Source organism: Leuciscus leuciscus (genome assembly GCF_965113295.1).
Source record: "Leuciscus leuciscus genome assembly, chromosome: 25".
NCBI lineage: Eukaryota > Metazoa > Chordata > Actinopteri > Cypriniformes > Leuciscidae > Leuciscus > Leuciscus leuciscus.
The window spans coordinates 12775762-12803683 of NC_138724.1; the positions used below are offsets into that span (position 1 = coordinate 12775762).

The window sequence follows — 27922 nt, forward strand, 5'->3', positions numbered from 1 at the left end:
AGGTTTTACTCAACAAACTTCACACATAAGCTAGAGTTTTTCACTCTAATTGTTATGCTTATGGTATCATCTGAAATGGAAAACAAGCATTTTACTATTGGTCTTCGTTTTGGACCCCACTATCCACCTTATTTTTCAGGTAAGAGATTTGTTACACAATTGCTGTTGAAAACGTCATGTCTTTGTCCGGATCAAAGCTGTCATTCTCCCTACTAAAAACAGGTTGTCAACCCTTGATGGCTCTATGATCTTCACATTTTCATTGTGAATGTCAATTTAAAGTGATCATTAAATGTGAATTCAAAGGATACAGTGCAGTTCTTGACTGATTAAAAATACCTTGTACTCTCCTATTGCACACTTCACACAGTTCATTCTTTCACATTGTATTGTGAGAAGTTATAAGCACACTTTCATTTTGACAGATCCACAGCATGAAACAAGGAAACCACCAGAATGACAAAGAAACAAAAGACTTGATGCAAAAAAAATTTAATAACCAAGTTTATATGATGCACTTTGATCCACTCATAAGCCTTTAGTAGGCTTTGTATTTTGCTTTCTTTTTTTTTCTCTTCATCTTTTGCACATTATTAAAATAGAACTTTGACATTATGCATTGCACTGGAAATAATCAACCTACAATATTATACAATATAAGATACATATACACATGACAAAGCACCTTTTGTTCTTGTAAATAGTAATTATTAAAGAACTGGGGGGACATATAGATGATCGTGTGGGGTTTGTGTATGGTAACATCAGTGCATGGGAAGAATTCTTAAGGGTTTCATGCGCAATAATAGCACCTGAGTTCATATTATAGATGAAATCAAACTAAATACAGTTTTGGAAAAGGCTTTTCCCTTGCCCTCCTCTGAACAGATCAAATTAGGACACAAATAAACCCTTTCTTTTTGATTGATCTTACACAGTATGTTTGTGTAATTTCCTCTAAAACTTAGTACCAGCAATGATTGAATGAGTGTAATTGCTACATGTTCCCTTCAGTTATAAGACATTGTGTTCACATTACACAAAATATAATAATAAAATAACATAGCACCAATTAGTGATGATACAAAAGCTAATACTAATGAGTGTCTCCGCAATACAGTAAAGTAAAAGAGTATGAAGGAGTAATTCTCTGAAGCATATAAAATAAAGCACATTGACATGATTCAGACTTAGGATGTCTTTTGGTCCTGTTGCTAGGAAAACATCTAAGAACATGTAATGTTAAAGTGTCATGCATTATTTGGAAAACAAATATTCTCAGTTCATTTTCAAGTAAATTCTTTCCCAAAAACCTTTACTTTGTTGCTGCTGAAATACAGTCTCTTAGAGATAATGCTCCACTATAAAATAGAGAAAATAAATTTGTAACCAACATATTCATCCTATATTCATACATTTTGTTGTTGGTCTTCACATATATGTAAATACACATTTACAAGAGGAATGCAATAAAGTGACTAAACAAGGAGTTAAATTATTTCACAGAGGAGGGCCATACAATCCAAGTATCATGAATACACTGCCTTAATCACATGCCTAGTGGATCACTTAATTACCTCCTCGTTAATAGCATTCATTTAATCCTTAATTGATTCAGAAGTGTCCTTCCTTAAAGGAATTTTAAAGCTAGTTAGTCTTTGGCCAAACAGCTGGCTGAGGAGGTTGTTCTGTGACTCTGCAGTACGGTATGAGTGAGTCTCTATGGATCTGACCCCTGGCTTGGACCGTGATTTGTTAAATGAATTGTTCATGGTGGAGATCCTGGAAGAAGGGGAATGGATGGGTCTCCTAGGAATGTTCTTTTTCCCTTTGCAATCTCCGGTGAAGTGACGTACAATCTCAACCTTTTTTGGTGAGAAACTATCTACAGAACCTTTCTTCAGGTGAAGGCCCAGATTAGATGACCCTATTTTATGCTTGGAGATTATTTTGTTACTGACTGTGTCATCCTTTACTGATGTAAGCACTGGATAGTCATTGGGAAGTTCATTTTTCCTTTGTCCATCAATATTTTCAAACCTGCTGGGTCTGAACTTCTTTTTGGCCCTTGGGTCAATCACCAAATTTTCCCTTGCAGTTGGAGATTGCGTTCTCTGAGAGCTATGAGGTGTCCTAAGATCTTTCCTCTTCTTCTGTTGCCTGGTTGAATCCTTGTCTTCACATGTATTAGAGCTGTTGGTGTGATGTGCAGAATCAGTGGAACTAAGGTTATTTTCAAGACTTTGTTTCATAGTTTCCTCAGATTTGACCATAGTTATGTGCTTAGTCAGAGCAGTAGTCAGCTGTTCACTGTGATGAGTCTGAAAATCTTGTTTATTTTGATCCTGCTTCACAGATGCGAGTTCAAAGTCATTACAAGATGAGAGCCCTTGCATGCCTTGTTTTGGTAAATTTATGTCTGTTTGACCGCACAATTGAATGGTGCATTGACTTGAGTGCCTTATTTCCCCTTGTTCACTTGCATTTTCAAGACTTAATGAAGTGATTGTCTCCACCGTGTCTTCGTTAAGTTTGGTAATGCTCGAAATGTCAATCTCGGAAACTAACAATGTTGTTGGAATGGTGCAACAGTCATCTTCTATTTTAACATCACAAATCTCTGTCAGAGCTCCTTTGTCTGTTGCAATGACTTCCATGGGCTCATCTGCTTGAATTTCATAAGATGGAGAAGAGCTTTCATTTTCTTCCTTCAGCTCTGTTGATGGAAGACTCTGTTCCACAGAATCTGTTTGCACTGTACACTCAATAATATCCCCGGCAGGGAAGTCCTCAGCCTCATCTTCAATTTTCACACTGGTATTGTTTGTTTGCGTTGAATGTTCCTCAGTACTGTTTTTTACAGTGTCATCTATGATGGGCAACACTGATTTGATGCCTTGCATATGTGACACTGTGATGTCTAAGCTGCTCTCCGTTGCTTTCCTTTTCTTGCTTGGCGGTGTGTCAGATTTATCATCTTTTGAATTAAAAGGCTTGCAAGGTCTCACAACTCCCTTGAACTTGAAGATCTTGTTCCCTCCAGTTAGGTGTTTCTCCATGTGACGATCAAACTGTTCCTTTTTTGAAAAAGTGTAGTTGCAGGTACTGCAGATGAACGACTTCTTGATTACATGCATGACATCAGCACAGAGTTCACAAGTATATAGTGTGGTATGCTTTGAGTCTGGCTCATCTGTCTCGTCATGTTCATTTTTAAGGTGGTCTTTAAGCTCCTTTGCCTCTTGGTAGGATACTGGGCATTTGTGACAAAGATAAATCTTTTGCAAGCTGTGGACCACTAAATGGCGCTGGAGCTTGAAAGGCTTTGGAAACTGCTTGCCACAGTGGTGACAGTCCCTTGAAGGGTCCTTGCAGTTAGGATGCATCTCAGCATTTTTAGAAGAAGTCTCTGCTTTAGATAGAACCTCAAGCGTTGTCAGTGCGCAGTGCTTATTTCCTCCCCCAATGCTCGTTTTAGTCTTCAGAATTGTGGAAGACTCCTCTGGAACCTTTGGCTCTTGTCCATTAACATCAAAAGATGTTCTTCTCTCTTCCTTAGATGATGGTTTAACGTTGTCTCTTGCAGGTCTGCTGTGCCGATGCTGCATTATTGAAGATATGAAGTTCTTCACAGCATTTTCTTGCATGAAACACCCAGGCATGTCCAAGAGGGAACTCTGAGACTGCCCTCTTCGCGCAAACTGTGTGGCATGCTCACGCAAGTGTTCATTGTACATCCAGACATCTGAAATTTCTTTCAAACACATCCCACAGGTCCAAACACCTGCTTTGTTTTTGGCGTGTTTCTCCCTGAGATGGTCCCTAAGCTGTTCCCGGGAGGTAAACTTGCGCTGGACACACATATAGCAAGTTGGGGGAGGTGATGGATTGTGAGAGAGCTTGTGAAAGTCGAGCTCACCTAAGGTGAGAAACCATGTGAAACACACCTTGCATTTGTACTGCTTATCCTTTGGTTTGAGTCCAGGTTCTATGCGTTTCCTACACTTCCGCTCCATAGGCTTTTTGCAGGGTCTTACAGGGTCTTTCAGTTCTGTGCTTGCAATTGTCGCAACCAGAGGCATATCTTTCTCAGGCTCAAAAAAGGGTACAGGAATCTGAATTGTAGTGTCATGGTTTGGTATCTCAATGCTTGGTGAACAAGAGGCATTTTCTTGAACACAGACTAGTTGGAGAGGGCAAGCTGTATCAGGAACCTCTGGTTTACAATCTTCCTGAGGAACTGATGACACTGTGTTTTCTGGCACAGTGCAATCATGTGAATCATCCTGGTGCTCTAAGTATTGTCTAATTGTGGCATCATTCTCACATACAAATTCTTTAATGCCAGTTTCTGCATTTTCCTCGTAACCAGCCTGGTGATCCATTAGGCCATCTTTTGAATGACAAGCGTTCTCTGTAGAGCTGTTTACTAAGCTTTTGGGAGTCGTTGCATGCATGTTATCATTGTCGATTGATATGGTTTCATATTCACAAGGGTCATTTGTGCCGTTGGTGAACATATGTCCCGACTTGTTTTCTTTAGACTCTGCATACTTGTCAATAAAGGCACCAGTGGGAGGACAGTCTAAAACTAAACAGGACAGTTGTTTTTGCTTTTTGTTGCTTTTACCATAAACCCTTGCACATTTCTTTCTTTTCCTGTCATCATTTCTTGGGAATAACTGAGAAAAAGTATTTTCATCATCAAAGAAAGTCTTAAGATCAGGTCCCAATCCTAAAGTACCAGTAAGCATGTGACTGTCTTCTGTGGGAGAAGAGGTGTTCTCACGCTTAATATCCACAGAAGAATCCCCAAGTGGATAGTGGATATCTTCTGTCAGAGCATATTTTGGGTTATCACAATACTTTACAACATTGTCAATGTCATATGTGTCCCCTTTCTTATGCAAATTGGAAGTCTCTGTGGAAGAAATTGTTTCTTCCTTTTGCTCTTCAGTGCTGATAGCTACCATGCTCTTCTGTTCCTCTCTCACATTGACTTCATGATAGCTGTGACTGCTACCCGGAATCTGTTTTTCAGGTGACTTGGGAGAGTTTTGTTGCACCATTGAGGGGGAATCTAGAGATATAGCCTGCAACATATCTGTTTTAAGAGTACTGAGTATTTCATCTGAAAAAGTGTCTTGCTTTACCAATTTTGGAGAAAACATTTCACTGCGTGTGTCCATGGTATTGATACCGTTATTTGCCCTTTCATTAACAAGAGTTGTCTGATCAGTATCACAACTTTCTAGGATCTTTGACATATCAGAATCACTTGCAATCCCTTCAAAGATCAAATGTGCATCTGTTTTCTGTCCTTGTCCATCTGAGATTTCATTTCTGTTTAAATGTGAAAGAACTGCTGGACCCATAACATCCATGCTATTTTTCAGTGCTTTTTCTGTTGGGTGTGACATATTATAAATGGGCTTAGACACTTGACTACTCATATTTACATTTTCAATAGGTGAAATCCCTTCAGTCTTTACTACATGCTTCATGGCTTTATGTCTTTTAAGTCCAGGATGTGTACGAAAGAACATTGCACATATTTCACATTGAAATTTTCCATGAATTGCATTCTGTGTACCACCCTTTTTAGGTGAGGATTTTGTCTCACTTGACCTTAGACTCTGTCCTTCATTTTGGACAGATGTGCATGCAAGACCCACAGATACTGCTTTTTCACAAGGTATCAGAGGTTTAGATGTCTCCTTAACATCTAACATGGTGGACCTCTGCATTGCATCATGCTCACTGGTCATCATCTGATTGTCCATCTTCTCAGAATCTACTTTCTTCAGAAGTGTGAGTTGCAGATCCATGTAATCAACAGTTTCACGTGGAACATGAGTACCATTCATGTAACTCTGGTTATGGTTTGAGACTTGTTCAGAGTGAATTGTAGTGACATCCTCAACATAATTACTGCAGGAAGCTGATACATTTGAATATTTAATATCATTTTGGATGTTTTCATTTATAGAGTTTTCTGCTATTTCAAGTCCAATCAGGTGGCCCTGGATATTTGGCTCTGGTTCATTTGCATTATACGGTAGGCTGGATGACAAAGGTTTATCAAGAGAGAAAGCACAGGCATTGAGGATGTAATTGTCTGTGGAGTTTGATTTTACATCAGACTGGTCATTTCCTTTGTTTAAACATTTAGAGGTGAAGTTGTAGTCATTGAAGCATGTTTCACTGTAATTCAGGGGGCTGAGTTTCAAATCATATAGTGCACCTGTATCCTGAGAGCCATCCAATGGCCTAGAATGCAGAGAAGTCTCACCAAAAATTTGTTTTGAGATGATGTCCTCCACAGCAGAGCTAGAAATTTTACTCTCTGTGATTTTTACTAAATCCTGATGGGGAACAAATGAATGATCTAATTCTGGTGTTGCTGAATCAGAAGTATCTACTGACCCGCCAATATTTTTTTGATCTGAGGTTTTGTCTTCCAGGTCTTGTCCATTTTTGCTCAGTGCAGGGGTAACTGTGTCTGGTAGTGAACCATTATCTCTCAGTTCACAAGGGCTTTGGATAGAGTTGTGAGAAAACTGTGGTGCTTGAGTCACAGTATAAAGTTGAGGACTTTGCTCAATGTTCTTCTGTTGATTCTCTTCACATTCTGATTGCACAGGAAATGTCATATCAGGCATGGCTCTCTCCACACTCTCTGTACAGTCATGTTCATCTTGAACTACAGAAAGATGTTTAGGAGAAACCACCCTTTGTCTATTATTTAATTGTGAATGGGTTGACAAAGTGGCTTGACAAAGAGGAGACTTGATGTTTGAAATGGGTGGTTGGATGTTTGTATGAGAGGGACAGTCTGTTGCTCCACCTGTTTTGTCAGATGCCTGCCTGTTGCCTTTAGAAATGAGTTCTGGCTTCGCAATTAGAGCTGAATCTTCATCACATTTCTGTGTTTTTTCAACACACAGCATGTTTTTGTCTTTTGGTATGGCTGGGGATGTTGAAAAGTGTGATATTTTGGAGAAGTCTGGACTATTGGTAATATACAATGAGTCTTTTAAGTCAAATTGTGCATCACACTCAGCATTCTCGGTTTGGCTGACAGATGACTCACGCTTATGTTCATATCTAGAGACTGAAGACTTCACTGAGTCAATTTCATTTAAGTTCACACAGCATTCAGTTTGTGGACTCGTAAAGGAGCTCTCAGCAAGCTGTTGTTCATTAACTACTAAATCTTCATTATGAAGTGTGTCATTACTGCTCTCATTCAGGCTGGCTTTTGTTTCATTTTCTGACTCTGAAATGTCACTGGTTTTCTCTTCTAGTTTATCTGAAAATACATTTGTCTCCACTGAGAACTTTGTGAGCTCTGCTTCTGTGTTTCTAAATTCTACATATTCAGACTCAATGTGTTCTGAGTATTCATTGTCTTGTTTTTCATGTTCCTCAGGAACCACACACTCTTGATTAGGAGATGACTGAGGTGATGTAAAACCTGAAGACAAAGAATCTGAGATTACTTCCAGGCTCTTCATCAGATTTTCTGTGTAGATTTCATGTTCAAGCATTTCTTCTGACTTGTCCAAGCACTCATTATTTTCTGTTTTGTCTTCTTGGTCCAGCGGTGAACTGTTTTCTGTGTTCAAATCAGTGAGCCCCATGCTACCCTTTATATCCAAATGTTCATGTCCTGAATCAGTTGGTGTGTTGATAGTAGATGAATGTGTTGGTGTATGAAGACCTTGCTGTCCACACATCAATCCAAATGAGAGTGGACTAGACCATGGTAAGTCAGGTTCTGAGAACAGTGCTGAATTTGAGTCTACTGGTCTGGCAATATCCAGGTTCTCTGAGGAACAGTTTATCTGTAAGCTACTGCCCTCATCTTCACTTTCAGGGTCAAGTCTCAGTGGAGAGAATTTGCTCATAGTAAGCTGTTTTGTTAGCTCACTGTCTAATGGTGGAGGGCTGCTGAGCTTGGCTGTTTGCAGCTGACTCTCAAGCTCTGTAACAATTCTTTTTATTTCCAGATCATCAACTGACACGCTGTTGAGATTAGGAGTGTAGTCCGTTAATTTCTCTGACAAAGCAAATGGGACATAGTTAAAATTGGTCTTATTCTCATTTGAGTCAGAGTCCTCTTTGTACTGAGAAATCTCATCTGGTAGTACAGGACTAACATTAACCATCAGATTCCAGTCTCTCTGTTCTAAGAATGGTGAGAATGACGACTCAAAAAGTTCCTTCTTATCTGTTGTGGTTTCCAGAGGACTGAAGCTGTCTTTGGCAAGCTGAATATCTGGATAAAGATTGTTCTCAAAACCTCCCACAGAAAGGTCGCCAAACATTGACGTTGTGTCAAAAGAAAGAGGTGATTTTATAAGACTTTGATCATGTTCCGAAGGATAGGGAATGAGACACTGCACATCCTTTTGATCTGCATCATGGACTTTTGAAGGTGATAAGCAGACTTTGTCCACAAGTGAAGTGCAAAAAGGTGGGGGTTCAGAGAATAGATAATTTGAGCTTCTGTTGGCTTCTTCACTTGATGTGTTGTTATTGATGGCTTTCTCAAAAATGGGTGCTGAAAATTCAGAACTGTTAGTTCTCTTGTGGGATTTACCCTTTGATGCAACAGCATCTTTTGTAAAAACATGGCTAGAATCTCTATTGTTTGTCGTTTCCATTGGATTCAGTGTTATGCCAGACCCTCTTGGTGATGTGATATTTTTTGGGTTATCTTTTTTGAATGGCTCTTCCGTGGTTGCAATAATTCCTGCCTCAAAACCATAGTGGTCTCCTTTTCCCTCTATTTCCACTCTGGTGGTTTTGAATCTTGCGAGGCTGACAGTACTTTTAGTCATTGTACGCTCAGATGCAGTCTCTTCAGTCTTACAGATAATGCTTGAACATTTTGAAGTAGTGAATTGATCCTTGTGCTCAGTGAGTAGTATCTTATCAGTGCTGTACCTTTTGGTATTTTTTGTGAAGGTCAAAGCAAGTGATGTGCTTGACTCTTTCCGTATCTTTGGTGGGGATTCCTTGTACAAATTCTGCTCAAGCGTGTCTTGATCTTTCCTCTGTACTTCTGTTCTTTTCTCAGAGTCTGAATCTGTATGATCAATACTTTTTGGGCTGCCAATACTATCGCTACAAATACTTATTGATGTGCTGAGTTCACTGCTTGTGGAAGACCTACTGCTCCGTCTTCGTAGCCTTTTGTGACCAGGATTGTCTTTCATCAAAGATGGAGAGACGTCAAAATCTTTCTTGGCATCAAAGGACTCATTTTTGTTTTGTTTCCATGAACTTTCCCGGCTCTTGTCAGCACAAATCCTCCCCTTACACTCTTTAGTGTATGTGTACTTGCAGCGAATACTCTGGCTGAGACGTCCCTGACTGGCTATCTTTACTGGCTCACAGTCATCATCTGAGTCAGAAACGTAATCATATTCCCTGAAAGTAGGGTTCTGCACCGCGGGAGTCACTCTCTCCATCACAAGTGAAAACTGCATGTTTTTAGTGCCCTTTACATGGAGTTTATGCAACTTGTTCTTTTGTTGAACAATTTTGTGAATAAGCTCTTTACTCCAGCTTCCACCACCTGTCCTTTTCCTTTTTCCTTCTGTTGCTATTGGTTTCTGAGTCATTGGACTTTTGTTAGCACAGGTGGATCTGGGACATGTTGTTTTAACTAAAGCTGTGCTGCTTTGCAGGCTTTTAAGCCCACATGTTGCAGAAAAATTGCTTGATAAAAGAAACTTAGAACTGTAATCATTTTTGTGTTCTGTTTGTTCTGACTTTCTTGCTTCCCACTCCATTTGTGTGCAATTTGACTCCTGTGACTGGGACTCTGTTGGAGAGGATTCTGCTTTAAGGCCTTCCTTTTGTATCAACTCGAGTTGGTTTTCTTTGTAAGGGATATCTGTGTGTTTGCTGTCTAAACTAAGGCTGTCTAAGTCTGAGTCAAAAGGGTATTTGCAGTGAGCTTGAGATCTCTCACTAGATGTGGATTCATTGTTAGTTCTACCTTCAAATATCGTGGAGTCTTTGGTAGTCAAAGCCTGTCTTGTTGATGTACATTTAGTAGTGGTGAGGTCATCATCAACAAATGCATCAATAAAGCTGCTATCAATTTCTGCGTTGTCTGACTGATAGCCTAGTCCATTCAAAGCCTCTGTGATAAGGCTATCCAGTTTGGGATCTTCCATTTCTAAATCTGGCAAGGGTGCAGATGGTAGCATCAGTTTCATTGAATCATCTTTTATATCTCCTTTGGTTTCATTATCTGGCACTATTTCCCCATTCTTGTTCAGTCCAAGCAGAGACAGATGCAAATCTGAAGAACTTCGCAAAATTGCATAACTGGATCCAGATGACATGGCTTTTGTGTGGTCCGTCTGAAACTTCCTTATTTCTTCCACTTTTGGCACATCCTTTAAGTCATTTTGTGCAAATGTATGCTGCCCACAGTATTGCTTATGGTCAAGAAAAGAGACAAGGTTATTAAAATTTTGATCACATTGCTTGCATGTAAGAAGCACATCCAGTTGATCAAGGTTTGCTGAGACTAATGATGTGGCGAGTTGGTGGGCAGAGTATGGAGGTGGGGGATGGTTTTCTGTTCTGTAGGTCTCCAAACAACCTTTTCCATTGTCCATGTTGGACTTTGAATGCCTGTTATGTGGCATGAAACTTGCCGTGTTTTCTTTGGCTCTTTCTTGTTTATAGTGCAAGTCTCTGGAAGCTTCTGAATGGTAGAGATGCTGGTTAGTGTTCATGTTATTAGATGATATCAATACTTTATCCTGTTGCTGCTGAAAAAACTGAGGGGACAGAACCTTTGAAATTTGGCTGTCATCAGAGTTACTGTTGACAGAGTTTGTAGAGGCTGGGGAGAGTGATGAACATGTACTACTAGATGCTGGATTTTGAGTGGGTGAACGTGAAGGAGAGTCATATGGTGACACCATCTTCAGCCCTAAGGGTGCTACATGTAATGGATGGTAGCTACAGTTTCTTGATGTCACTGGCACTGGGTGATTAATACCAAAGTATAATGACTTATTCTTGGCATCACCCACCTGGCCTTGATTTGTATCCACCTTATTTGTAAAATGATTGGGTGGAATTGTGTTGCAGCCTTGCTTGACACTGTCCTGCTTTTGGTTTGAGAAGCCATCATTTTTCTTTTTGTTGAGAAAATTGTTAGAATCTTTATGGTTGATGTTTTTGTGCGGCTTATTGTCATCTTGCCAATCTGATGGGCCTATCAAAAATGTAAGCTGCTGATTGCTCAACTGCCTGGAGAGATCAATCCTATTTTGGTTTGGCATTGCAGTTGTGAAGCGTATCTGCTGCCAAGGCATACGGCCATTGATGCCAGTGTTTTGTCTTTGTTCTGGTGTAGTTTGGTACTGAAAGGGGTAAGGTGTGGAGGTCTGGTCTATGAGTGGTGGTGGAAAGGTTTTGTTTGTGCCTTCCCATGGGTGTGATACCCTGCCGTGGTGTTTACTGGCACTTTTGTCAAGAGGCCCTGGGCTGATGTGAACACCATTATGTGGGGGGCTAATTACGTGTACTTGTGAACTTGAACCTTGTGCAATATTTCTAATATGATGAACACTGCCTTGAATAAGAACTCTCTGGCTGGGAGTGCCATTTTTAAGATGGCAGCCTCTCTTGCCCACTACTGTGAAACCTGTGTCCCTGCTGTCTATTGGACTAAAAGACTCCGATTTATCTGAAACACTCTTACTCTGCTCTGTTTGCCGAGTACTTGATGCTGAGCTCTCGTCATTGCTGGGAACAGAAGATGACATACCATGTGGCGTCTGCATGTACTGGGGTGGTTTATGGTGTAACTGGTATGACTGCCTGTCCTCTACCTGGTCATTACCAAACTGTGCACTAGCTTGCATGGCCTCATGGCCCTCTGAAGAGGACGAAAAGGAGAATGAATTATGGGAAACCTGGTTAGGGACAAGAGAAACATCATTGTAATCTTGAGACGGTGTATTCCGATCACTGGGAAAGGAATCAGAGGCTGACTCCTCTAACAATGGGTATCCATACTGAAATGGCACAGGCATAAAATTTCCATTGGTCTTGTTCAAGTCCACAAGGTTGTTTGGCTTTTGTGAAGTAAGGGAAAAAGTTGTGTTTCTGAAAGTCCTATCTGGAGACTGCCACGTGTCTGTTTTACTCAGCTGAAAGTCAGGGAATAAACTTTCATTGGCAGGTTGTGTACTGTTGCTCTCGATTGGGCTGGGCTTCTTTTGCGGAGTAGATGGTGGATTCTGGTGAGCAGGTCCTCCAGAGGTGGCACCAACAGCCTGTGAGGTAAAATTTTGGGAAGTAAGGTTAGGTGAGCCCTCATGGAAGCACCTGAACTGTAGTTCTTCCTGCTGCAGTTCGGCCTCTCGCTCTGGAATACTTGGCACATGGAAGCGGTAGCTGCCTGAGACAGGACCTCTGTTGGACTCGAGCTTCTTTGGAAGTGAGACTTTCTGCTGGGGATAGGCTATCCCAATTGTGGGATTTGAACGTGGGTTAGTAATACTCAATCTGTACAACTGCTGTGGGTTGCCACGCTCTTTCCCCGGCTTTCTACTCTTGTCTCTATTGCGACTCTTTCCACTTGGCGACTGAGGGCTGTCCTTGCCGCTGGGCCATGTCCTGTTGCTATTGAATGAATGATTCTGCAGTGACTTAAAATCAATCTTTCCAGCCTGCTGTGGGCGAATTACAGCCTCACGTTGCTGCGTGTTGTCCCTCTCTTTTTCTGAAAACTTAGCAATATTGTTCACAGCCTGTGGCTCCAGACTCACATTTTGAAAGTGCTCAGGGGACTCTATTAAGCTTTTGTGCTCCACAGCCCCCTTATCCTGTTTTTTGGTCTCATTATCCAGCTCTTTGGCAGCCAAGGACTGTTTAGTCTCTTCAGTCATGATGCCAATGTGGCTAGTTCAGCACGCTGGTCCTTATCTGCACAGGCTGTGACATGGACACATTGTGTTTCAGTCAGAATCAATAGACCTGCAGGAACAGAAGCTTGATGTACAGGATTATTTCCTCTCTCTTATTTCTTCATTTCCCCGATGATGGAATGTTCATGTCATTTTTGTGATCTGAAAATAGAAGAGAAAGGATAAGAAAATGTTATTCTCATTTTAAATTTCACATTAGGTAAGATTGTTTTACAAATATGTAATACACGTAATGCTACAGAGAAATAATGTTATATGAACAAAAATACTATACAATTAAATCATTATAAATAATTGGGAACTGTAATTGCATATGAATGCAGAAATCTCACTCAGGTGGTAAAATGTTTATTTTGTAGCATTGGGATACAAACTGAGACAAGCAATTCCACTTCTCACCTGAAGAGGGCAGAATTGCATCAGTTTTTGCATATACTGCAGGTCTACATCTCATTCACATAAATCAACAAGAATTGCAATTTAAAACATGAAACTGTAAACAAAATGTACTGCACTAGATACTACTTCATAAAAGATTCAGTTAAAATACTTTTAATTGTGTATGACCTTCTTTGGGTGCTCCAGACATTGCTTATATTCAGGTTTACTTTGGCTAAGAGTGTTTTGGTTGTGGCCAGACTATAAGCAGCTGAGAGTTTGGCAGAAAATTGTAATTTCTCTGCTCGGAAAGTCTGTGCATACGGTGCTTTTCAACTGCGCACTTTCAGCAGCTGACACTATTGAAAAAAAAAGTTAGAAGTCCAGAGAGACAAGAAGTGCTTTTTGCTTTAAGACCATTTGGGGATGAAGGAATAGATAATCACAGGTCAATACTTGGCTTTCTTTCCCTCGGTTAAACATATCCACAAAAGTAAAAGTAGTCAAAAATAAGACACAGATTTGGCAATTAAGGAAGTATGACTTTTTTCAGTTTATTTTTTATTGGATTTTTTTTCTTCTATAATGTCCTAGAGGCAACAAATTCTGAAATAAACCCCACAACATGATTGTTTGATTCTTTTCCCTGTGAACCCAGCATTCATAATTGCATGGTACAGGCAAGGGATGTCATGGTGAGGAAATTTTCACACCGGTATATCATATGTTAAATCCCTTTTCACTTTCGCTGTTGAATTTGCGATCATGCCTACTCTGTCAATAGGCCTATAACTTGCGGACATCAGGGAGCCGCTATCTTTATGTGGAGTATTGAATCGCTTTTGAATGCACACTTGCTTTTCACTTTCGAATTCATGATTATGAGTAATCTGTATATAGGGAGCAGCGGTACTGACCGCATATTTTACAAGATGTCAATGATGCTCTGCAGCTCATGCTGTATGGAGCAGAGCAAACAATTTCAGTTTATAATTGTAGCGTCCATTGTCCAACTGAACTAAATGGCTGAACTAACACCGACTTCTGCAGCAAGCCTAGTACAGGCCCAAAATGAAAGAGCACAAACAATTCATCTGGATCATATACAAAGAACCCTCACCCTAACCTTTCATCACATTCATACCTAACATACCTAACACAAATAAGTGCACTGGCTGTATCTTATTCAGAGATGGTTTGTACGGACATTTGCATGTGACAAAAAAGGCTTTAGGGAACTGTGTAATCCATCTTGACATCTATTTACTTCCATCATCTTAGATGTCAGTACATTACCTTTAGCCTCTCACACAGTTCTTCCACAATCACTGTTTTTACTGTCAAATTTAATATGCTCTGTATATGCAGTGCAATCAGCTTGTGTTTCCTTGACATGGCCACGGGCTACAGAGCTGGACTCATCTCTAATTAAAATGGCCAGAATTGCGCATATATATATATATATATATATATATATATATATATATATATATATATACACATACACCACACTTATTGACTCCCAAGAGTGACTGATCTTAGTATCCCGTTGGCAGAGAGACCTGGAAATGACAGACCATGTAAACCAGTCAATCTCCACTGTTTCACCACTGAGAAAGGACATTTAGAGAAGGTTGCTCGTGTCTAAGCATATCAGTCTCTGACGTTGCATAAATAATAAGTCCATTTAAGAATATTGAAGATGGTAAAGGAGTGAAGCTTGTAACAAACACCTAATGTTACATACTGTTCATAACATGAATGTTGATGTGCCTGTAAGATGACTTCTTTTATGGTTTACGTTATTGTATGCATGCTGTTCTTCTTTTCTTTTCCTGTTTTATACTCGCTCTTTGTATGTGAGGAGTGTGCAAACCATCTATAAAGACTCATGGGACTACCAATTTATTTGCTTCTGCTTTTCCTTCTCGCCTCGTGTTGCCTATTTCATCTGGGCACACTTCAAACCCTCTAAAAGAAGTCACAAACAGTCCAAATAAGCACCTGCAATTTTTTTAAACAACTGTAATTGTGACTATTCAGCGATTTTGGCTGCTTCAGGACTATCCTTACCTTATGCACAAGAAAACTTGAGGCTTAATAGCTCAAAATTAAACCTGTTTCTTTCTTTTTTCTTTGCTCAAGAAAGGATGAATGTCCGTCTTAATATTTCAAGCAGTAACATAGCTGAACCCAAGGTTGATTTTGGAAGGAATGCATTTTAGGATTCAGCTAAATTCTGATCTGATCGTATCTAAACTCTGAAAATTATTAAATCAGTTCAAAACCTTGTTTCAGATGTGTTTTATGACAGTGCATCAAGGTAAAGTAAAAAAAACACAACAGTTGAAAGAATGATTCTCTGAACTATTCATATGACCTATTCCTTTAAGGCTGCTGTTAAGCTCAACAGCTACGTTTTCTTCAGTGAATCGCTCTGCATTCAGTGTCACGCTTCTCAAAGGCTTTATCTCTTCCATCCTGTCGTCCACCTGGCTCAGGTATTTAGCAGGTTGGTCTGGAGTCCAAGCCCTGCCTGGGTTTGGATAGGACTGTGAAAAGTCACATCCCCCCTTCAGCTCCTGTCATAGTCAAAGCTAGTGTGTCTGTTCGTTTCCCTGCAGCCGGAGGGATGACTCAACTCCACTCAACTGCTGGGAGCACCCTGCAGAGGCTAAGCTTGATCTGGCCGGGAGCCATACATCACGTCTCCCTTGGTGTTTGCCCAGGCCGGCCAGCCCCCTGGAACGGCCACAGAGGGAAACACAAGCTGACTGTGACAACAAAGACCACAGTTGCAGGAATCGCAGGGGCCTACTAGAAGTATCACCAAAGCCAGAGCTGTCAGCGTACAAAGAATGCAGGGTCATTTATATCCTCACAACTGTTAGTTTGACTTCCCAACTCTATCTCCATTATTCCTGTAGCCAGTCTTCACCACACGCAGACCATGGATTAATGCCCTTATCCATATGCTATTTAAAGTGCATATTTAGTGACACTTTATCTCTCTGGTTAGCCAACTTTTTTCTTTTTCTTTTTTTTTTACTCATGAAGGATTAAAGTTTATGAGAACTTGTCCAGGAAAATAAAGTGTGCCCATCACACATTTCATTACAAACTATGACTTGATATGAAATCCCGTGAGAGTTGTCTGAAAATGGCTCCATAAAACAGCATTTTAGGCAGTTTTATAAGTCAATTAAGGCAAGCTTGTGTGTTCCACAGCCCTGGTGTCAAATCAGCCTGCCCACACACTACCAAAAGCTCCATATGGTTGAATCACATGCAACTCAGGGCAGAGGGAGGGTTATTTTTGTTTATGCATCAAATTATATGCATAAATATTTCTTGGCACGTGAACACAATCTCAAATATTAACGTTTTGGTGTGTCTTAGCTAAACAGGTTAAATGTCTGTGAGAGGACCTTAATTTCCTGGGATATCTTTTTTCCTCCCATGCAGGATGTACTGGTCTGAGCCACAATAAAGCACTCCATTTACACCTCTGAGAAAATATCCTGCCAGTTATCATCTCCAATTAAACCTCCATTAGTTCTCTTCTGTCTTTTTCCCCTGGCGATCCTTCTATTTATTACGGCATATGGCACCCAAGCAATTACCTGTCCATTACTTCAACGTAAATTAATTATAAATCATATTTATAACCTTCAAGTGTGAACTCCAGGGACATGGAATGATTTGTTTGTTACTAATGGTATTGATTTTACTCCTGTGTGTAACTTAAGACTAAATTCTGATAAATGTACACATGATTCACACCTGATTGCACCCTGATTTCCTGGCCAGCACTTATGAACAATATGTTACAGGAAGCCAAAACTATCATTTCCTTTCCACTGAGAAGGAAAACACAGGCTTTAGCTAAAGTCTCACACAAAAGACAAAGACGTGTTTAACAAAATTAAAAGCTTGTAATAACAACGTCCATCTTTTATGCTGTCACACAATCACACTCTAGACTTATTTCCGCACATAAGTACCTCCACACACACTCCATTCCAAAACCTGGTGCGCTGCCTACATAGACAGGTTTGACTGATTTGAAATGCTCTAAAAAGGTAGAAAACCTGTGCATCATACTTGACATAAATGGCTCTCTTCACGTGAAGCACATGATAGACTCAACACTGCTATGCTAATGATGCAGCACTTTAATAATTCAGCATGCCATTTCTTTCACTGAGCTCTGTGCACTGCATTATGGGATTGCTTTTATTCTGTGAAGGATATATGAGTGAATTTGATCAGGTGGTTGTGGCTACCTTCTGAAACAGCTTTTACAGTGGGATTGTGCCCATGATGCCTTAAAATGCTCCCTATATAGGTAGCTCCTTGGTTTTGGATCAGAGCCATACACTCTGTCTTCGCTATTTACAGGGAGCTCTGCATGGGTTCAACTGGCATTTGTAGGAATGGTGAGCAAGATTCCAGACAAAGCTCCAAAAACAAAGAAGGGTCCATCTGGGACAGCTCTGTTAAAGATGGCACATCCTCTAGATCCCTGCACCTTTAAACACAAAGGCTCCTTGTATCTCCCTGTAAGCCAATAAGGAGTGTTGGTTGGCCTCCCTGACACTGTTGGCTTTTTCCAGATGCTCACTGTGGCAAAAGATCTTCTCAAAGACAAGAGAAGGGGAGAGACAAAGACAACAGAAAGAGAGAATCTGAAGGGCTTGGAAGATTATGATAGACCCGCATGGGATAATGGGACTGCCTCTCTTCTCTCAGGTAGCAGTTAAATCACTTTAAAGGGCATAAGTACCCAGTGAGTCAATGTATAGAAAAATAATGTAGGAACTAGATTTAAATATAAAACGCTATTAAGGCTTCTAGAGCTGTTTTTGTGAGAATTTTACTTCCGCATCTGAAAACTGCCAGAGAAAGAGGGACTTTATAAACACTTTGAATGGCCCCATTTTGGTGACAGTGAATAAAAAAATAATCAAAATCACAACTGTGTCTTACTGTATACAAACTTTTTATGTAGAAACAGCGAACACAAACATTAAAATGGTTTTGTACAGATGGAAAATGAATTATAGAACTATTTATGATAATAATACGTTTCGGCTGCAGACTAATAACAAACACATAAATGCATTACATTACAAGTTTATGTAGGATATGTTCATGAATTAAATTAAAACAAGGCACATTTTGTAAAACAGATGTACAATGAGTGATCTCTGACGGATCCGTGACCATCATGTTTCCTGCCGGCGCCCGAACCACATTCTGACGACGGACCGGGCGACCCGATGAAGATGCTGTGATAGTCTGCACATATCGCCATCATCATATAACTCCACCATATCGCAGGGATTATAATCATCCGGTCTATAGTGAACGCTACACACTACTGCGTTTTTCGAAGCAGATGCAGAACTGAAGTTCTATCTTTTCACCTACACATAACGAACCCAGGCACGGAAGATAGCACCGTTCTTTTTCTTGTTGGGAAACCTGAGGACTCGAAGTCCTGACAGGCCATAATTCACAAGAATTTACCACGATGATGATAAATTGAAATACAATAACCACCGAAAACATACGGAATCACGACCGCTCCTACTGAATACCAACCCTACTCTGCTCTAAGCGAACGCAGAGCCCGGCAAACGACTCCCTCCCGTGACGTAATATGACGTGATGATGAAAAAAAGAAGCGTTTTTTCAACACAGTCAAGGAAACTGTCACCTACTAAATTTGTGCCCTTATGTCTTGCAAAACAATTTTAAATCCTGCATTAACTTTTCATATGGTATTTTCATACAAGTTTATATATTAATAAAAAATAAAAAATAAAACCCTGCAATATGCCCTTTTAAGTCTGCACTGTTCACGCCAAAAACACAGCGACTGGCTAACGGAGTGCCAGCTTTTACGCCAACACACCTGGTGTTCTGCCAGAGAAGGGGACTATTAGCCAGACCAACCTTCAAAAGAATCAGCTCTTTTTATATATATTTTTTTGAATATATCTATTATTTAAGCAATTTGCTTGAGTTTTTAGACACAAGCTAAAGTCAACAATGAGAGACGGCACTTTTCAGTGATCTGAATTAACCAATATAATTTCTTGTGACACTTAAAAATAACTCCCATTTTGTCAAATTGATGTGTTTGATTTGCAGATATTTAAGAACGTTAATAGTAGCTTGGAAAGTAAACACAGCTGCAGTAGCTCGCAAACCCATTTATTTTTAGCTTTTGCCATGCACGATAGCTAACGGTTACCAGAAGGAAGTATGTAAGATTTTGTTCCGCTCTCAATTCAGGGAGGGTTTTTAAAGGTTATATTTCAGGATGCTCCAAGATTGCTGACATTTGTGCTAGACGGTTACCTCATAACCGTCCTTTCCAGAAATGTGCTGAGCAGTGTGGAGAAGAATTTTAGATAGGATGCATTTGTGCATGTCTGTGTAGTGGGGGTAGACCAGAGCATAATACCAGAAGCTCCCCTATTGCCCCCCTCCAAACTTTCCCTTTCCACCCCAGACCAGACCATTTTTACTATGTAATTTCTGACCTAGTCTGTTTCCATATTGCTAACCACAGCATTCCATAAACATGATGGAATCTTTGTTGCAGGCAGTTTAAAAAGAGATTTTCCCCATTTTTGACACAATTTCCCGTAGGCCTACAAGGATATGGAACATTACTCATGAGTCGTGCAGCAAGCTAGTAAAAAAATGTCTTGCGTGAACAATAGATGTTTAAACTAACGGGACATTAATAAGTTGAGAAGGGGGTCAGGCTCCTGTTCCGTTATGAACCTGTTAACCTTGAACATTATTAGCACTAATTAAGCTCTTTAAAATATCAACCTCCACTGCTCTTTCCTCTTCCAGACTGGAGGAGTATGTCACTGTTCAGAATCGGCTTTATTTTATTAACCGTAAAATGAACTTGATCAAGGACAAAGGAAGAAAGTGATACATGATCGCCGCTAATGACCAAAATGTCCCCAAATGCTCTGAACTGGATACAATAACTTCACTTAGTTCAGTCACAAAGGTATAAAGGCATCCATTTACACCTTGCGTGAGATGTTACAGCTATTTCATTCATATATAATGTGTATATTCTCCACCTCTTCAACTCCACTTCTTAATAGACCTTTGTTTTCAGAGGAAATTCTCCTAATAGTTGATCATTTATTACACCGAAACCCTCTTCAAATAAAGCTAAAATCAGACTTATCCATTGTGATGATTGGCTTTCAGCCTAAGATCTTGCTTAGAGAGACTGAGGTAAAACACTGGCCAGTGGACATGACTCTAGAAGCTTCGCTGAAGCCAAAGATAAGTGAGTTCTAGAAGTTTGGCAACGATTGCCGTTTACTTCCACTTTTCTTTCATATCCTCTCAGCAGCTCTCAAAGACGTAGGACAACCCAGCGCCACATGAGCTTAACTCCCTTATTCTTCGGCTCAGTGCCTGTATCAACTGAAACGCTGTATGTTCAACTGACGTTGAGGTTCAGTTAGGGCCAAACGGAGGGAGAGTGGCAGGGCAAATCACTCAGCACCTAAAAGGGGAATTACCTTTCCTTAAATAAAACCACAATTATAAGCAGTCACATTACATCACTGTAAAGGATGTTTAAAAAAAAAAAAAAATCAGACCCTTTATTTGGGCTTTTCTCTCTTTAATGGACGGGTTCTATTAGACAAGAGTTGAGGAAGGGGATTGAAATATGTCAACGGCCAGATTTAAACCCGTGTTTCCCACATGAACACCACAGCTCAACACATTAAGAGAACAGCTTAAAGGCAGGTGATTTTATTTTAGGGTTGGACTTGAACTCTGCAGGACAGCGCCTCTCCAGGACCTGCCTACCCCTGGTATAGAGATACAAGGTAAAGGACTCCAGTGAAGAATGTAGAAATTCCACTGTTCCAAACCCGTAAGACTTTCGTTCATCTTCGAAACACAAATTAAGATATTTTAAATGAAATCTGAGAGATTTCTGTCTCTCAATTGACAGTCCACGCAACTACCATTTTGTAACATCAAAAAGTTCTGAAGAGACATGATCACTTTATATGATGAACAAACTGAATTTAGGCTTTTTATCACATAAACATTTATCAGCAAAAATAAACAGAAGCTCAACCGTACTTGTTTAACATGCAAGGTTCATTGGTTCTTGCAGAAGTGCTGTGTAACACAAGAATGAACCTCATTGGTTCTCGAACATCAGGCAAGCATGGTTGAGCTTCCGCTTACCACAACTGTGTGCGTTGATCAATGTTTAGATGTGAATAAAAGCCTAAATTCAATCTGCTCGTCATATAAAGCGATCGTGTCTCTTCAGAAAATTGGGACAAAACCAATTCACATGGATTAGTTTTACGATCTCTACAATCTCTATAACTTTTTTTAAGCATCAAAGTGGTAGTTGCGTAGCTGTCAATGGAGGGACAAAAATTATCTTCACTTTTGTTCCGAAGATGAAGTCTTACAGGTTTAGAATGGTATGAGGGTGAGTAAATGATCACAGAAATTACATTTTTGGGTGAACCTACTCCTAGATAGTTAGACAGGACAGATGTCTAGTGAATGACTATCTGTAGTCTGTATGTGCCTTTGATTTCCACTATTTTCTCAATATCCGGCGCATCATTGCATATATTTTTGTTGGAAAGAGTGTAAGCATGAGGTCTTTGTTCTCTTAGTTTTAATAGATGCATGTTTACAGTATTGGCTCAATTATTCTGATGCATATATGGCTTATTCCTTCACAATTGTTATTTAGTGAAGTCTGAAATTAAACAAAACAACTCAACATATTACAATGCACATAACACAGCTCCACAACACACATACAGTACACATGCATGTAAACGCAGAATAATGAGTAATGCATTCAGATTCTATGCCTTTCCTATAGTACCTGAAAGGATTGATGAACAGGAAGTCAGACATTTCCTATAAAGTCAGCCCCAACAACTCTGATTAATGATGTGGGAAGAGGGGACAGGTAGTGAAAAAAAGTCTCTTTCAATAATCCTAAAGTATACATAGTATTTCCATATTATGGCTTCTGCTGAAAGTTACAATCCTTCATGTCAGCGGTTGACAAACTAAAAGAGTGCTACCTAATTACTGTACAACTTTGCTAAACACCATCTCTCCTTATCAGAATATTGGCTGATATTTTAAAGCACAATTTACAAGCAACAAAAGTGTAAAGACATTTTAATTAGCTCAGCAGTGGGTTCCTATTAAACTTTCATACTTTTTCCATCTAAAAGCAGTAATTCCTACCCCAGGAGGTAGTATGCAGGTCCCAGAGGGGATACATGGAAAGATTTTGAATTTACTTTAATAACAATAGATTGAAACTAAAATGACTAATCTTAAGTCAAGAAAACAAAATACATTTCATACATTTGCATGGATGACAGTTGTACCAAAATGTATGTGGAATGTTTTATCCAAAATGAAATTTTAGCGACTTTAATTGTTAATCATAATGCTAATCAATATTGAACATAAATTCGAGTTTGTAGAAACACATTTCTAGTTTGTGTAGATGTAGGGGTCTACTGATCTAACTTTGTGAAAATAACACCACATGTTAGTTTTATGTGGATTGGCTACTTTTGTATATACTGATTGGCTTCATCACTGTCTCCTCTCCACCAGTATACTGGTGTGTGGTGGGCGTTCTGGCGCAATATGGCTGCCGTCGCATCATCCAGGTGGTGGTGGTTGAGGAGATTCCCCCTTGCATGTAAAGCACTTTGAGTACCCAGAAAAGCGCTATATAAATGTAACAAATTATTATTATTATTTTGTGTTTACTTTTAAATATAGAATGGCACCTTTTAGGGCCTTTTGATTCAATTAAAAAAATTCCCATACTCACTAGATGTTACAAAAGGATTTCTTTCAATTCTGTGAGAATTAGCTCAGTAAGGTAGTCTTGAGTGTATGGGTCTTGGGAGGGGGAAGGGGTGAGGTGTTCGTGGCTTTAGGCAGGTCAAGTTCATTATTTCCTCAAAAGGACAGTTTAAGTACAATTCAGGATCAAAACAATGGCATGCAGCAATGTAGTTGCTGTTAAAAGTTTAAATGAAAGGGGAAGGGAGTGAAGTTTAAGGTGAGGCCTGAAGGTGAATGCTTGGAAAAAAATGGGCCGTTAAGGAGAGGGATTTAATTTTGTAATTTTGTACAAATTCCAGGCCTGCCACTAAAGCAGCCTCTGACTCCTTAAAATAAAGGATGGGCGTCAGTGTGACGAGAGCCTCATTTAACCACTTGTCATTATTCAATTTTTTAGTCACATTCTATTTAAATTGTTCCTGCAGGCCAAAGAACATTAGTCGACTAGCCAACAGTAGAAGGGAATTCCAGGCAATGAACGGGTGAGTCAGTTTGTACCCACATTTTCCTTAAGCATGCCTCCTTTAAATAGTCTAAGGAAATGTCCAAATGACCTAATTACAGCTCAGCCTTTTCTAAGTATACCAGTCAGTGTGTGATGCTTTATTGGAAGAAGATGACAAAAAAAGTGCTATGCAGCCACCTAATACAGCTTATTCCAGTTCATTTTGGAACGACGGATCACTGAAAAGTTTATGAGTGCTTTTCTGTCTGAAACAGTGTCTTATAGTGGTGGAAGCTTTGGCTTTTTGAAAGCTTTGGAGGTCTTTGAACTTGCTGTTGAATTGAATAGCAAATCTCAATTTGGGCACAGGCAAACATGCAATATGTGAATATACGCACAAACCCACATGTACATATTCGATAAAAAGAAGCACAAAGTACCTCAGACGAATGTTGTTGGCCACTACTAGAAACAATAACATGCTTTAAACGGCTTAGTCATACTGCAACTATGGAATTTTGCAAAGTGTTGAGCTGGTGACCATTTTTTTACATTCATAGCTGCACAGCTTTCCAGTCTGTATAAATACAAACAGGCAACGGAGAAACACAGTTATGAGACTTATACGTCTAGTCTGAGTAGAAGACAGACATTCAGTTTGTGACAATGTCATTTCTTTCTCAAAAAAGTGGTAGTTATGCTGTATACTTCGGAGACTGAGTTTGCCAGCTCTACTGCTGAATGGCTCTCTCTCACATGTTGAGTCTTTTGAGGCTGGCGGTGGGGTGCTGGTGCATGCTGGGATGTCCCTGGTGTGAGCTGCTGTTTATGTGGCCTGAGGACTGCCTGATGTGTCGCTGCGATGGAGTGAGAGACCACTGTTGAAAAGAGTCTCTGTGCAGTGCTGCAAGATCACCTTACACAGCCACTTCCTGCTTCCGCCCCCTTTCCTCACAAGCAGCCCAGTGTACCCACTTGGCCAGTGAGAAAAAAAAAAGTCAAAACAGAGGGGTTCAGTACGCCCGGCAGTGCAGCACAGGACCCCATTCATCTTCCTCCACTGCTCCAGGATGACTTTATTTTTCAAATTCACAAATATTTCCCTGTGAAAGCCCCTGAGGTTCAGGAGCAAGCATGTGCTTGACTTTCCTCTGTCTCTGATCTGAGGCCTCTGAGGCACCGCTTGGCTCCTCAGTGTGCGTGTTATAAAAATCCTGTCATGAGGGTGATGTGCAGTGTCAGTCACTGTGAGGGGTCTTGAAGGGGCTATGAAGGTCTATCAAGATGTCGCCTTTCCCAACAAAGTGGATACTTGAATCAAGTCACTCCAGACCTGGTTGTCTTTTGGGGTGAATGGGTGGTCACTAAAAAGTGGGGGCGGTAGGATAGGTATGGTAACAGAGTTTGGTAGAAGGGGTATTGCTATTTCTGGAATTACAGAGCACCATCTGGGCCCAACCACAGTTTTAGAGACAAGACTGTGATAGTGGGGCACACCTTATTTATGCAGAGGCCCTTGTCCAGGTGGAACAGGGAGTCAGGGGTGTTTAAGATTCCTGGGGAAATGGCAAAGTGGGTGAATAACTGGGAACACAAACAAACCTAGGGGCATTAATGACGAGGCTGGCGAGAGCCTGGATGTTTTTCCTTCTCTACTTAGCTCATCTAATGAGAGTAAGAGAGAAAGTGGGGGCTTTGAGAAAAAACAAATTTTTTTCCCCTCGTTCACTACAGTTGCCATACTTTCCGTCAATGGACACAGCTTAGATTTCTTAAAGCTTAAGACACATTTACACAAAACAGCACCCGATACGGCTGCTCCTGATGGGGGGGATAGGAAAATATTCACCCGGCACTGCTGGCTTCCTCCCTGGGCTACCCCTTGGATGTCAGCCCCACATCACTGAGAGAAGAATGACGCTCTGTACAGTGGCTGCATGGGGCCATTCATAGCTGTGAGTCTGGCCACAGACAGCATGTACGACCAACTGAGATCTTCTGGAACAGAACTGGTACTGATCCACTCTCTGTAGCACAGAACTGGTATTGATGGTCCACTTAACACAGACAGACCCAGTAGTCATTCTCACACGCTGGTCTAGGGTCAGCAGGGTCCAAGTTTGCTGGCAGAGGCCTCATTCAGGTGGGCTGTGCTGGGGTCAGTCATGAGTGGACCTGTTTATTGACAGAGTGACTGGATTGATCAGATCCCATTAAAACTCCCATCATTCTCAGTTCTCTGTTTGGCTTAACCAAATATTTATCCCCCTTATGCTAATAGCATAAAGTACTATGAATATAAAAATACTCTCTTTTGGAGAAGTCCAAGGTAGCAATAATCTCATGTAATGTGGAGATTTGTTGTGGTTAAAAAATGCAGCAAACAAAATAGATCAATGAATCAAAACAGAATTTTCAAATGCTAATCACCCCAACCACAGGACCAGGGATGAGTCTTACTGGAGGGCCACCTTCTTGCAGAGTTTAGCTCCATACTAATGGAGTGAACATGGCACGTTCCGAACCGTAACAAAACCGTAACCCTAAAACCGTGATAAAAAACCAAACTGTGAGTAATTTGAACCGTTACACCCCTAATACCTATTCAAACACACCTGCCTGCAATTTTCAAGTAATCCCGACGACTTTGGCTAGATTGATTAGGTATGGAGCTAAACTCTGTAGAATAGTGGCCTTCAGTTGCATCTTCCTGGGTTAGACACAATACAATGGGCTAGTTAAGCATAGATGCTAATGATCTAGACTAGTCAGCTGAAGACTGCTGGGAGAAGTGAGACATGAGCTATTAGCATGAGTCCTTGATCAAGACACTTCAGGGGGATGATCCTTTTAAAAGGTGTACTGTATGTGGTTTCAGATAAAAGCTTCTTGTAAAGAGCAACTCGCTAAACATGTCTAATGTCAAAGAAACGTCGCACTAATTCACCAGATCTGTGTTACTTTTCCTTCTCATATTAGAACAAATTTCAGGCAGCATTACTTGTCCGAGCCTAGGTGCCCAGAGGTGAGTCTCTGTCTGTGCCCCCCTCTCCTGCGTGGGCAGCTTTGGCTCATTTTAGGTATAGTGAGTATGAACCTGATGCCCAGCTGCAACAAGTGTCCTCTGTCTATTAGACCACTGTGGACTTTTGGTGGTTCAAGAGAAGCAGCCAAACCAAAGCAAGGCCTGGAGCTAGATTGAACGTAGAAATAGTTACTAATTCATAGTTTTAATGTTACGCATGCCACAAATAGTGCATAGTCTTAAGCATCACTTAACTGTTTCATTTTGTGGTATGGTCTAGTGGTCTGTAGGGGATGGAGAAAAAAATCGATTCTCCGATGCATCGCAATCCAGAATCGATTATGAGTTTAGTTAACTGCAGATACACAATGGCACTTTGTGTGCTTTAGAAACAGCCGTAGTCTGCTTGCTTTTCAATTCCCCACAAAAACCCTCGAACCATCAATAAAATAGTGTTCCATAAAGTTAGAAAAGGTTGAAGCGAATTACAAGGGCAATCGCGGGCTTTATTGCAATTTTCCAGTATTTTCTTTTTTCAAATGCTTTACAAAGGCATTGTTTTTATCGTTTGGAATGCAGTAAGCCTATTTCTATACATGAAACTCACTTACTGACAGCTGCGCTTCGCGAAGAGCGCACGTGGCTTTGTCCTCTAAGTAGTTAAGTGCACTTGCATCTCAAAATGCTTTTATGATGCTTAATTAATGTAAACACAGTAAGTTATGTCTTAAGGGGTTAAACAGACAGGACAACACATCTGAATTCAGCCTATTAGATCTGCTGCAGTATATGATGTCATCAGTAATAGTCAAACTACTCTTGACTGGAAAGTGTTCAGAAACTTGAAGCACTCTTTGGTTATTACTTGTAATTTCTTTGTTCTGCTTTATTATTTACTTTTTGCTTGTCTGGTTTAAAGCCAGGAAGCTCTTTACAATTACATTTTAAATTTTTCATATTTTTTTTAAAAGCTCTTGAAATGAGTAGTTAAATAAGAAAAGTACAGATAAATGTAACATTTAAAGTCTAATTAAACTAATTCATAAGACAAAAATATATAGATCAAGAATTGTTTTGGAATTGGATCGTGACTCGGAATCGGATTAGATCGCGAGGTGCCTAAAGATTCACACCCCTAATGGTCTGGGCTGGTAACTGAAAGTTACTGAAACCTCACAAAGTGCC

At 40.2% G+C, this 27922-nt stretch overlaps 1 protein-coding gene across 13 annotated transcripts in view; it reads right to left on the reverse strand.

Annotated features, from left to right (window-relative positions):
- Positions 1–476: 476 nt before the first annotated feature.
- znf469 (zinc finger protein 469) overlaps positions 477–27922 on the reverse strand; it is a 315321-nt gene continuing 287875 nt past the window's right edge. For all 13 annotated transcript variants that reach the window (XM_082160387.1, XM_082160388.1, XM_082160386.1 and 10 more), the window contains one exon: positions 477–13112. In XM_082160387.1, coding sequence (XP_082016513.1) covers positions 1599–12932 — 11334 coding nt within the window. In that variant the 5' untranslated portion in view covers positions 12933–13112 and the 3' untranslated portion in view covers positions 477–1598. The remainder of the gene's footprint in view (positions 13113–27922) is intronic.